Raw genomic sequence first — 12,654 nt, forward strand, 5'->3', positions numbered from 1 at the left:
TTGAAACCAGGACCTCCAATTCCAATGGTGTTGCTCTTTCTAGTGGACTATGCTACCTCCCCAATATCTGTGTGTGTCTAATTCAGAGCCTTCATCCATGATTGCTTGTTAAATTGGGAGTTGTGGATTAAAGCTGGGAAAGGAGCTGGGGGGTGTGGATGTGTTTGGGAAAGCTCAAATATTTCCATCTTGTCTCAGACAAAGCAGAGCATTAACTCCAATCTTGCCTCTAAGTGAAAGTTGGGCATCTGGTGCTATTTTGTTCCCCACAGACTTTCCTGGCCACAAGGGAAGCACTCAGAAAGATATCATGTAGTAACAGAGAGGGAGATTGATAGAGTGGGTATGAAGCTGGACTCTGAGTCAGGAAGATCTAGACTCAAGTCCTCCCTCTTATACCTCTTATACTGACTGAGCCACCTCAGAGAAGTCACTGGCCCTTTTCAGGAGCCAAGTCACTCTGATTCTATAAGCCACTGTACAGCTAGCTTCTGACCTACACACTAGGGAAGGAATTTGCCCACTGGAAGTTGCCTACACCAATGAAATCACAAGACAAGTCCCATCCAACCAACAACAAAAGCCACAAACTTCTCAAATTCCAAGGCCTGCCCAAGTGACCACTCCTAGAGAACTCATCTCAGGCTCCAAGGAGGAAGAAATGAAAAGAAAATATAGGGGAGAGAATTGGAGAATAGCTGAACTTCAGTCTCTGAAGGCTGGCCTTTGTCTTGGCTTCCTCCTTAGCATAAATAAGACATCCTCTCAGTTCCTATTAAGTCATCCCTACAAACATATTGCAGATAAGGGGAACCCACTTCATAATTGAAGTGCGGCTACGGTTCTATTTTGATATTATCATAAAGAAATTACTTTTGTTCACAGTGTTATCTGACCTTCATGCAGGAGCTGATTAAAAGGTTCTTTTGCTTCTGACAAAGACAACTGTGAAATGAAATATACAGCAGAGAATCCCTGGTTTACAAAACCTCTGTAAGAACTAGGAGGCAGCTGAAAAGACTCATTTCTCTTTTCAAAAATCAACCTACTTTGCCTCTTATACAAAGGCTAGTCCATCATTTATGACAGGGAGTTGTCACTTCCAGGGATATGCTCCAAAGGAAGACTCAGTGAGCATCTTTGACAGTTTATTCAAAAGCATTATACATATAGTAATGAGTTGTGATTTACTGCTGGGACTCACTCAGCAAGTGCCATCCCCAAAAGAACCCCAGAGAGAGCTGGATCCAGAAAGAGAAGGGGAGAGCATGGTAGAGTTGGGCAAAGAGTCAGAAGCTCCAGAATCTAGCCTGGCCCCTTCCAGAAACTAACCAAGTAACCTGGGACAAGTTACTTTACTTTGCTAAGCCCCAGTTTCACCCTTGCTAAAAGATAGATAAGCATCACTTCTGACCTCAAAGGCCTAGGTGTGCACAGAGCATAGGCCAGGTCCCTAGCATGGCAAGAAACACACTTGTGCTGACAAAGCTGTTGTGAGGAATAGATAAGTTTACTTACCAAAGTAAACTCGAAACATATGACTAAAGCTCTAGCCCAACCTCCTCATTTCACATAGAAGACTGAGGCTCAGGGAGGGACAGTGACTAGACTAGCATTAGCCAACATTTTTGATTTTGCATGCCCAAACTACACTTTCAAACTGCCTGTGAGGCCCCTCCCTTTGGGTGGCTGGACAGAGGGTGGGGCATGCAAAAATGTCCTCAGCCACTGGGAAGAGGGGGAATGGTGCAGCTCCCCACCCCATGCTGGCCTGACACACATGCCCATATCAACGCTGGACTAGACCAAGGTCACATAGGCTTAGCATATAGGATCACAGCTCTAGAGCCAGAGGGGCCTATCTGGTCATCTCTTTCATTTTACAAAGAAGAAATAGGAGGCCCACAGTAACAGAAGCAGGATTTGAACTTAGTGCCTCCGACTCTAGAGTAAATGCTCTTTCCACTGTATTATATATTTTAGAGGTGATTGATCTATAGTCCCAACAGAACTTTTTAAACACATAGAAACTAGCTTGTTGATGTGAAAAGGGTATTGGATTTAGAGCCAAAAATTCACATTCGAATCTGTCTTCTGTCATTTAACTCTCTGGGCAACCTTGGGAAAATCATTTCACCATCTGAGTCTCAGTGTCTTCATGCAGAAAATGTGGGAATTGGACCCCATGACTCCCAAAGCCCCATCCAGCTCAGAAGTTTTACTTTTCTTCCTATTCTCTATAACCAAAGCCATTTGGAAAGAAAACAATTACCCCTAGAAACTACCCAAATGGGCTCCTGCTAAATCTCTAGAAAGCCAGTAAAAGTAAAATAATTCTACACCAAAGAAATCTGTTGAAGTTCTTAGCTTCTCAAAGGGTTTCAGATTAGAGATTTCTCTAAAGCATTAAAAGATTAGAATTTGCAATAACTCTTTGGATTTTTAGCTCACACTGCAGAGATGGTCCTAAATATGTATCTGAACCATAAGATAATCCAGCAAGATGATGGAACACATCCTGTTGGTACTTCTTTGTCAGCAGGCTGAAAAATGGCCCCACTGATGGGAAAAGAAGCTAAAGATAGAGAGAAAACCAGTGGCTTCAAGAGGACAAAAGAACAGAAGGTTAAGGAGAGCCTAATGGTTATTCAAAACAGCTACAAAAGGGAAAGAAATCCTATCTGTAAGGAAAGAGAAGGGCCTGGTGTGGATTCAGTGAACAGGAATAAAGCAGGAGCTGAAGATGTTAGGTTTATAGTATTCTATAGTAATCAATCAACAAGCAAATTGAGAGCCAGGTTCTATGCCCATATGAGTCCATTTTAGCTCAGACTGTACCCCTAACTCCAGTTAATGAGGAAATTTTCGCTTCAATAGAAAAGGCTAGGAGGAAGGACATGTGAACAAGCAAGGGTCAATTCATCCTAGTGACTTGGAAAACAAGTATAAGTCCTACTGCTCTGTGGCAGGTTTGCTGTAACAGATGAACCAAACTAGGATGGGGAGAGGACGATGGAGGAGAAGAAATGGGAATAGGCCAATGGGTAGAGAAAAGTGCTTGTGGCAATTCCAGAGCTGTCCAGTTTTAACCATTTGCTTTATTCTCAAAGCAAGGTCTAGCATGGACACAGAGAACATTACAAAGGTCTCTATATCAACCCAAGAAGGAAAAGAGGGAAAGAAAGGTAAACAAAATTCATAGGCAAATAACAGCTTTAATGCAGAAGGAGAAAAAGAAGGTGAGAAAAATCTTTTTTTTTTTAACAAAGGAAAAAACCATTTCAAAGAAGAGAAGCTCACACTCCTGAAAATTTCAAAGCCAAGAGAGAAGGAAGCCCTCACAAGGCACAGTAGCAAAGCTGCTTTTGGTCAAATTAAAGCATTGCAAATTAATGCTTATATGAGAAATCAAATGCTTGACTCTACCGCACAGAGAAAGTCCCTGTGGGCCTTCAGATAAGAAGATTGCCATCTGACAGCTGCTTATTATTACAGGAAATGAAATCGCACTGTCTGAAATCCCAGTGATTTCAAAAGTATGGGAGGAAGAAGAGGAGCAGAAGAGCACACAGAAAGGAACACCAACAAATGTAAGCTGCCCTCCACATCAAACCAGAGGCAAACCAGATAAGAAGAAAGGAACTTTGGCTCAGTCCAGCCTTCCCCAGAGGCACTCCAGAGAGCTTTTGGATTCTCTGTGGACCCAGTGTTTTACTCTCACCTCCCACCCTTCCCCCACTCAATCAAACCAAACCCCAACCTCCTCCCAAGGAGTTATCTTCACTCAAACTTAGTGGAGAGGAATATTCCACTCCATCCTACCCCAAGTGGTATCTATCTTCACCAACATTTGCTATAAGCATGCCAAGTCTCAGAGATGGCTTTAATTGCTTAAAACCCTTGCTTTAAGACATTATTTCCAGGACAGTGGCAATAACTGTTTCTTTCAACATATCAACCTCAGGAAAACTGTTTTTATTTCAAACTGGGAAAAAGAGTGGGGATGATAGGACAGAACATTTTAAATGATTTGTATGATGGAATTATTGTTTGGAACTACACTCTGAGGGGTCACTCTCCAGGCTGCTCCCAACTGCATTAACATTCCAATCATTTTTCCATATCTACATGTCCTCCAAAATCACCATGGTCTGAATAGATCATAGATATCAATCTAGAAATTAATTCAGAATCCAAGAGGGGGAAACTGAGACCTGGAAAGCGAAGTTCAAAATCACATATAAGTCCAGACATCTAGAGCTTAAAGGGCCCTTGGATGCCTGCTGGTCCAAACCCCACATTTTAGAGAAGAAAAAACTGAGGCCATGAGAGGGGAAAGGATTTAGCCAGAGTCATACATAGGCTCAAAGATCTTGAACTAGAAGGTAATTTAGAAACCATCTAGTCCAATTCCCTCATTTTACACAAGAGGAAACTAAGGCCCAGGGAAAGGGAAGAGACTTGCCCAGGATAGCACGCAGGCCATAGATAGGTTTTCATAGATCTGATTTCAAAAATGCTCAGGGAGAAGTGACATCTCAGTTCAGACATCTTCAGTCACATCTTCAAGCACTAGGAAGCCCTGCCCCCCAAGAAGAAACAATCAATTCTTAACATTTTTTTAGGTATCCACTGGGTGTCAGACACTATGCTATAAAGCCTTTTTTGGGCATCATCTCTAACCCTACTGGAGCTTGGCACATGGTCCAAACCTCACCAAGAGTCCAACAGAGTGATACTAGGTTGCCCTCTGTTTCTTTCTTCAGCCCTCACAGTCCAGTGCCCCACCTCTAGATGGAATTTTCTGTTCCTGGCCAGAGCTTAATCACCAAACAGCCAATTCCTGGTTGACCATTACAATGAACAGATACAATCCTGCAACAGCTCTTACTGGGGTACTTTAGGCTTTCATGTTTTCCAGTGTGAACTAGAGAAAGAAATTCATTCATTCATAGTTTGGTGAAGGAAGTATCACTGGAGTAGCTTTATAACACCTATATATATATATATATATATATATATATCTTAAGTGACATGAGAAGCAAGATGGTAGAATAGTAGTCTTCTTCAATCATTAGCAATGAAAAAATCTCAAAAAAGGGAATCATGTGCCACCCAAAGGAACTAAATCTGGGTCCAGAATTTAAGAGGTCAGCAACATTATGCAAGATAAAAATCACATTAAATAACATCAGAGAAGTTAAATATTTAAAGATACCACTCCTCTCATACTCTCAGGTCCCCAACCTACTCAGCACATCAGGTCTGGCAAAAGAAAGCCATGGCATGGGCTTGAGATTAGGGAACCATCTGTGGGAATCCTTGCTCAGTGAGCCTATGGCATTGATTCAGTCTGAAGTACATAACCCTACCCATAAGAAGTGGCAGACATTGCTTCTGTACACTCAGGGGAAGAAAAAGAAAAGCAACTGGAGAAAAGAGAGGGGAATGAAAGACACAAGCTACACTCAAAGCCCAAGACTAGAAAGGCATGAGGGCAAGCCTAAGGGCAAGAGGGCTGGTACCCCAAAGGGCATCCAGACTCACCCTCTCAGAGACTCAAACTAGAAGGACCTCCAACATATCAAAATGCAAGAAGGCTGAGAAAATCAATGGTAAAGCAGTAGAAGAGGGAGACATTGAGGAATAAGGAGGGAATCACATGGAATAGATACAAGAGTAACACAGAAAGCCTATATTCAGTGACCTGGCTCAAGCAGCAAAAAAAAAAAAAAAAAATGGAAAGCTTCATAAAGAATACCCTCCAGAAGAGTTTCTAATACTACGAACAAATATTACACTCTGAAAGAAAACCACCCAATGAAAAAGAGAATCTTGTCAATTCCCCAGAGTTCATAGAACAGTAAGAACTTCCAGACTGGTCCAACGTGGAAATAAAAAGATTAGGAGGAAATCATCAGAAAGACAAAGATGAGAGCTCTACAAGCAGAATTTAAAAACATAAGGAACAGAGTATAAGAAAAGCAAATCTATAATGGAAATTTTCTTAAAAAGAAGGAAAGAAGCTGAGAAAAACAATAAGCACAGAGAATTTGGAGAAGCATTGGATGATAAATAGACGGAACCACAAAAACCACCACAACAATATAAACAGAACAAAAACAAAAATGAACATCTGAGAATTGAATAATTATGTTGACAGAGCTCAGTCATGGAGAAAAGTTAAGAAAACATATTTCTCTCTCTTCATTGAAGAGGTGAGGGACTATATGGAATGTTGTATACATTGTCAAAAACAGAGAAGTGTTATATGATTTTTCTGAACTGCTTTTTTTCCTTTTCTCTTCAGATTTCTGTCACAAAAGGCAGCTTACTCTGTAATGGAGAAGAGCTATATATTAAGAAACATGATAACAAAGGGAAAGGATCACTAAAAAGAAGCTAGGTTTTTTTCTTCATCATCTATTTCTATTCTTCTGAATGTAGGTGGCACCTCAGGTCATCAAAAACACTGAAGACAACATAAAAGTAAGAATGCCAAACCAAGAAAGTTTTTAGTCACCTAATGGGGCTTAATGGTTTGGGAGGGGTTATATATACTTCAAAATTAACTTCTAAGTAAAGCTGATGTATACAAAATAGATTGGAGGAAGAAGAATGTTCATGCTTACCTGTCACTGAATAATCCATCATGTCAACATGAATTTCAATGTTTTTTTCTACTTTGACCATTTTATAAAGTGAGTGTCTTAAATGTGTTAAAAAAATCTTTAAGTAAGTCACGGTCTCTCTGTGTCTCCATCTCATCAATGGTCATAGAGTTAAAGAATCTCAAAAGCAAAAGGGACCCAAGAGGGCACTTGATCCCATCCACAGCCCAGTAAAAGTAACCCAAGCTTCTGGGCCTCCCGTCTCTACTTGAATACCTCCAGGTGTCCATTGATAAGGAGCAACTTACCTTACATCTAGAGCAGAGGTTGGCAACCTTTTTGGCCATGAGAGCCATAAATGCCACATTTTTTAAAATGTAATTTCGTGAGAGCCGTACAGTGCTCACAGTGCCGCTCCTGTAACAGTGCCTGAAAAAAATGGACTTTATGGCTCCTGCAGAAAGAGCCATATCTGGCCCTCAAAAGAGCCAGATATGGTTCGAGAGCCATATGTTGCCAACCCCTGATGTAGACTCAAAAGGCTTCAAGGAAATTTCCATTCATTTCTCCTAACTATGCCCTCTAGAATCAAGAAGGGCAAAATGCTTCTCCTCTTCCCATGACAGCCCTTCAAATGAGAATAACATTCTGAGCTCAGCCTTACTCTCTGGGCTATCCAGAGACTCATCAGAGATAAGAGATGGGTGGGAGCCCAGGAAAGTTTTCAAGAAAAAAGAAAAATATACAAATGCAAATAAGTGCTTTATTCCTAATGAATCTCTAAGTTCAAACCAAGACCTGGGATGTATTTTCTGCAACCAAAGAAAGAGATTTCTCTGCTTCAATTTTTAGATTAGTCCCCAGGCTTTCATATTTGCCCTCTTGTGCATTTCAGAAACAATGCGATCAGGATGCTCAAATTATGGTAATTAAATATTATTAAGTAGGTACTAAACCATTTCAAGATGCTGTACACATTCTGCACTAAGGCCAGGTGCTGTCTGGGTCCCTTGAGTAGCGAATAATGCAAAGACTAATAAAAATGATAGAAGACTTGAAACTGAGCAAAATTAGATTAAATTTCAATCTAAAACTGCAAGATAGATTTTTTTGCATATTTTCCTATATGCCCCTAATCTCTTTCACAGGGTCTATAGAGCAGCTATTTAGTTTAACAGATTAGGACCTGGGACTAATATTATCAGTTATTTGGAAATTCAGCTGGTTTTCTTCTTTTAAAAAGTTCTACTCTATAAAAATAACTAAGACACAGAACAGAACCTGCCAGAGCTAGGAGCTCTGGAATAGGCTGCCTTTTGTTGTTGCAGGATTGTTGTGGAGTTGGTTTTTGTTTTGTTTTGGGTGTTTTGGGTTGTTTTTTTTTAATTCACTTTGAAGGAAATGTTTCAGCTTTGATTCTACCCAAACAAAGGGCACTATGGGCTTTTTCTATCTTCTTCCTGGACATACATACATACTCTCTTGCTTTATCCAACTCCAAAAGCAGGGAGAAAGAGACAGAGACACAGAAAGATAGAGAAACAGAGACTGGGAGGTAGAAAGAGAGTAAGACACAGAGGACTGACTGCAGCCCAAACAGTTTAAGTTCATTAAGAGGCAAAAAATAAAATAAAATGCTCCAACTTAATTAAAGGAAAACCACAACAGGTTTATATATTTGAAAAGTAACAAGTTTCTCCTAAGCATCCACCCCCAGCAGTAGGAAGGACTCAAGGAGCCCATCAGAAAAAGATATAGTCATGAAGCTGTTTACAATTTATATGTTCATGCATAAAACAGGAATTCCTCCTTCAATCCCCAGGGGTAGGTTTTTTTAAATTGTCAGTGCAGGCATAATACACTTTCTCTAAACTCCGCAGCCAGGCAACAAGAAATTTTTCTGCTCCTGACAGCCATTTCTTATTTGATAAAGCCAGTGGCAACATGAGACTGGCCATTAAAGTAGAATGACCAGCTGCATCAACTCACACAGATATTTTATAATTTTACTTGGAAATAAAAAAGTCCAGCTTCCTCTATTTCCTTTGTCTTTTAAATTAAAAAAAAAACAATGCACAGAGCCATTCACAGCTTAAATTCCAGTCCTTATAGAGTTAAGAGGTACAGACAATGCTGATCAATCACTTCCTGATCCCCAGAAATCTACAGAGCCTATGAGGAAAGACTGGCCCGCCAGCCTTTTAGAATTAATTGTCCCTCAAGCCCTGCTCTTTTTCTGTACCAAGGTCCCATCTGTCACCTGGATATGCAATCAAGAAGCCCCAGAATGAATCTAGCAAGGTCCCCATTAGCAGGGATAATGAATCCCCTGAAGTGGTGTCATTATTTGAATTCACACTGCTTTATTTCCTCTGGGCTGGAACCAATTACCATATTTTACATAATTATAATTTCGAATGGTGCGACTCTGAATATGTGTGACCTAGAGATTTATTATTCGCACTAATGGGGACTTGCCATAACCAAATCAGATGGTAGACCATCTAGAGAGATCACCACCACCTCCACTCTGAAAAGCAAGAAACTGAGGAAGTCCTATCCCTTGGGTCAGTGGTTCCCAAACTTTTTTGGCCTACCACCCCCTTTCCAGGAAAAATATTACTTAGCCCCCTGGAATTTTTTTTTTAATTTTAATAGCAATTAAAATTAAATTAAAATTAAAAGGAAAGATAAGTGTACCTGTGGCCATACCGCCCCCCTGGATTGCTGCAGCACCCACCAGGGGGTGGTGGTACCCACTTCAGGAATCACTGCTTGGGTGGTTAACAGTTTTCCCCATCACCATCACTGTGAAAGGCATCTCCTTCCATTCTCTTTTTTTATAATGACATGACCTTCATGGGGGGTTTGTTTACATCACATCCACTAGGACTGTGAAAAGAATGAAGAACAGCAGACAGAGTGCTGGATATGGAGTAAGAGGATCTAACTGCCACTGACTCCGATGTGACCTTGGGTAAATCACTTCATCTTTCTTAGACTAAGTTTCTCATTGGTAAAATGAAAAGACTTTAGAGTCACTAATATCCCTTCTAGCTCTAATCCAATGATTCTGTGCTAAACAAAACCGTCATTTCTACCACAGTGCTTTCAGTTTTTCCAGTAGTTCTGGGGAAAAACATCCAGCTTCCTCTAATTCCTTTGTCTTTTAAATTTTAAAAAAAATAATGCACAGAGCTGTTCACAGCTTAAATTCCTTAACATTTTGTGATGGAATATTTACTCTGCTGATTCTGGGTCTTGCTTTCCTAATCTGTCCCATTCATCAACCTTTTAGATTTTTTAACCAGTACCGCACAGTTTTTATGATTACTCCTTGATTCTACCCAAACAAATGGCACTATGGGCTTTTTCTATCTTTATACCATTTAAGATCCAGTAATGCTAGGTCTCTTTTCATTCCTACTTCTTTATTTCACTTGAGATTCTTGACCTTTTGGTTCCTCTTGATGAATTGTTATTTTGTCCAGTTCTATAAAGTAACCTCTTGGTAGTATGACTGGTATAGCACTAAATCTATAGATATAGTAGGATCTTTTTTTTATTATATTGGCAGGGCCTGACCATTAATGATGAACATCTCTCCAATTCTGTCTCCCTTTATCCGTATATGTAAGGAGTGGGTTTTTTTAAAACCCTTACTTTCTATCTTGAAATGAATACTATATATTGGTTCTAAGGCAGAAGAGTGGTAAGGGCTAGGCAATGGGGGTAAGTGACTTGCCCAGAGTCCCAGAGCTAAGGCCATATTTGAACTCAGGACTTCCTGTCTCTCAACCTGGTTCTCAATGCACCGAGCTACCTAGCTACTCCAAGAGTATTTTGTAGTTGTTGTATTCACTGTGGTAAGATTTTTGATCAGGGAAAAAGGAAAGGAATCCTAGGCATCAGGCCTGGAATCAAGGACTTATTAAGAGAAGGGTCAAAATAAGGTAATGTCTTAACAAAGTCAAGCCCTGTTTGCACCAATCCTCTATTACTTGAGACACATTTCCAGGGACACAATTGGAATGTAATGACCGCAAATCCAAACGGCCTGCCTTTTGGGTCTCTGACCTACAAAATCTTGGCCAGCTGTCCACAAATGAGAAAATGAATGAGGCACTGGCCTTCCCGTTCCTGGCTACTGCAAGGCCAGTCCTCTAATCAAGCAGAAGAAACCCACACCTGCTCAGTATTGTTTGAGCAGCACCAAATTCCTCCTTGTGTACCAAACTCTCCCCTCTGCCACAATGTCTGACATTACTATCATTAGTTACTCCTTTGGTACCAAAGCAGTATTTTTTTTTTGCACTGAACGTGATGACTTTATTGATGGTACACAAGATAGGACTATGCTCCTCCCCCCACTACAGGGGTGCCTGGGGCAGGGATGTGAAGAGGGCATGGGATCCCCAGCACAGAGACAAAGGTTATTATGGATGTGGGCTCCCCAGTGGTGGAACTACTCTTTTTTTGGCTGGGGATGAAGATCCATCATGGCTTTCCACTTTACTCCTTGGTGGCCATGTACTTCATGAGGTCTACTACACGGTGGCTGTAACCGTACTCGTTGTCATACCAAGAAATGAGCTTGACAAAATGGTCGTTGAGGGCAATGCCAGCGCCAGCATCGAAGGTAGAAGAGTGGGTGTCGCTGTTAAAGTCACAGGATACTACCTGGTCCTCTGTGTAGCCCAAGATGCCCTTTAAGTTCCCCTCTGCAGCTTGCTTCACCACCTTCTTAATATCGTCATATTTGGCAGCTTTCTCCAGGCGGCAGGTCAGATCCACCACAGACACATTGGGAGTAGGAACACGGAAGGCCATGCCTGTGAGCTTCCCGTTCAGCTCAGGTATGACCTTGCCCACAGCCTTGGCGGCACCCGTGGAAGCAGGGATGATATTCTGGGCAGCCCCACGCCCATCCCGCCACAGCTTGCCAGAGGGGCCATCTACTGTCTTCTGGGTAGCAGTAATGGCATGGACTGTGGTCATGAGTCCTTCCACAATGCCGAAGTTGTCATGAATGACCTTGGCCAAGGGGGCCAAGCAGTTGGTAGTGCAGGAGGCGTTACTGACGATCTTGAGGGAATTGTCGTATTTCTCATGGTTCACCCCCATCACGAACATTGGGGCATCAGCAGAAGGGGCAGAGATAATGACTCGCTTGGCTCCACCCTTCAAGTGAGCCCCGGCCTTTTCCATGGTGGTAAAGACGCCAGTGGATTCCACAACGTACTCGGCTCCAGCATCTCCCCATTTAATGTTAGCGGGATCCCGCTCCTGGAAAATGGTAATGGGTTTTCCGTTGATCACCAGCTTTCCATTCTCTGCCTTTACAGTGCCCTTGAACTTGCCATGGGTGGAATCATACTGGAACATGTAAACCATGTAGGAGAGGTCAATGAAGGGGTCATTGATGGCCACAATTTCTATGTCTTTGCAGCTGAATGTTGCCCTGGTCACCAGGCGTCCAATACGGCCAAATCCGTTGACTCCGACCTTCACCATCTTGTCTAAAGGATGCGACTGCAGCAGAGGATTCTGGCAGCGAGCTTGGGTGAAGAGCTGAGAGCCCCAAAGCAGTTTTTAAATGTACATTTATTGCCTCAAATGGGTAACATCAACTCAAATGCAGCCATTATAATTCCTTTATGAAACAAATTTAAATCTCTGTTCAAAAACCTTACTTAAAGTTGACTGCAAAATTTAATTCTGTAGCAGGGATCCAGGCAATCAATCAGTAAGTGGTTCCATTGTACCAGGCACCTTGCAAAAAGCTAGATATACAAAGAAAGGCAAATAACAGTCCCTGTTCTCAAGGAGCTTACAATCTTAGTTGCCTGACTGATAATCAATTTCTTCCAGTACCAACCCTCTCATAACCATGTCAATTTTCTTTTCCAGTCATGACTGTGAACAAACCATTAACCTCTTACTTTGGGTATTATCACAATTTCCCCATCCCAACTAGAAGCTTACATTCTATACTTCATACCCAGAAAACTAATAAAGATGCTAAAATATGGAAACGGTCAAA

General features: G+C 41.5%; 1 protein-coding gene across 1 annotated transcript; it reads right to left on the bottom strand.

Moving 5' to 3' along the window:
* Positions 1–10,912: 10,912 nt before the first annotated feature.
* LOC123253864 (glyceraldehyde-3-phosphate dehydrogenase-like) lies at positions 10,913–12,171 on the bottom strand. The gene has a single exon (XM_044682986.1). It carries the CDS (start codon positions 12,123–12,125, stop codon positions 11,124–11,126), a length of 1,002 nt encoding a protein of 333 aa, XP_044538921.1. The 5' UTR covers positions 12,126–12,171; the 3' UTR covers positions 10,913–11,123.
* Between the last annotated feature and the right edge of the window lie 483 nt (positions 12,172–12,654).

This window comes from Gracilinanus agilis, chromosome X, assembly GCF_016433145.1.
Source record: "Gracilinanus agilis isolate LMUSP501 chromosome X, AgileGrace, whole genome shotgun sequence".
NCBI classification, from domain to species: Eukaryota; Metazoa; Chordata; class Mammalia; order Didelphimorphia; family Didelphidae; genus Gracilinanus; species Gracilinanus agilis.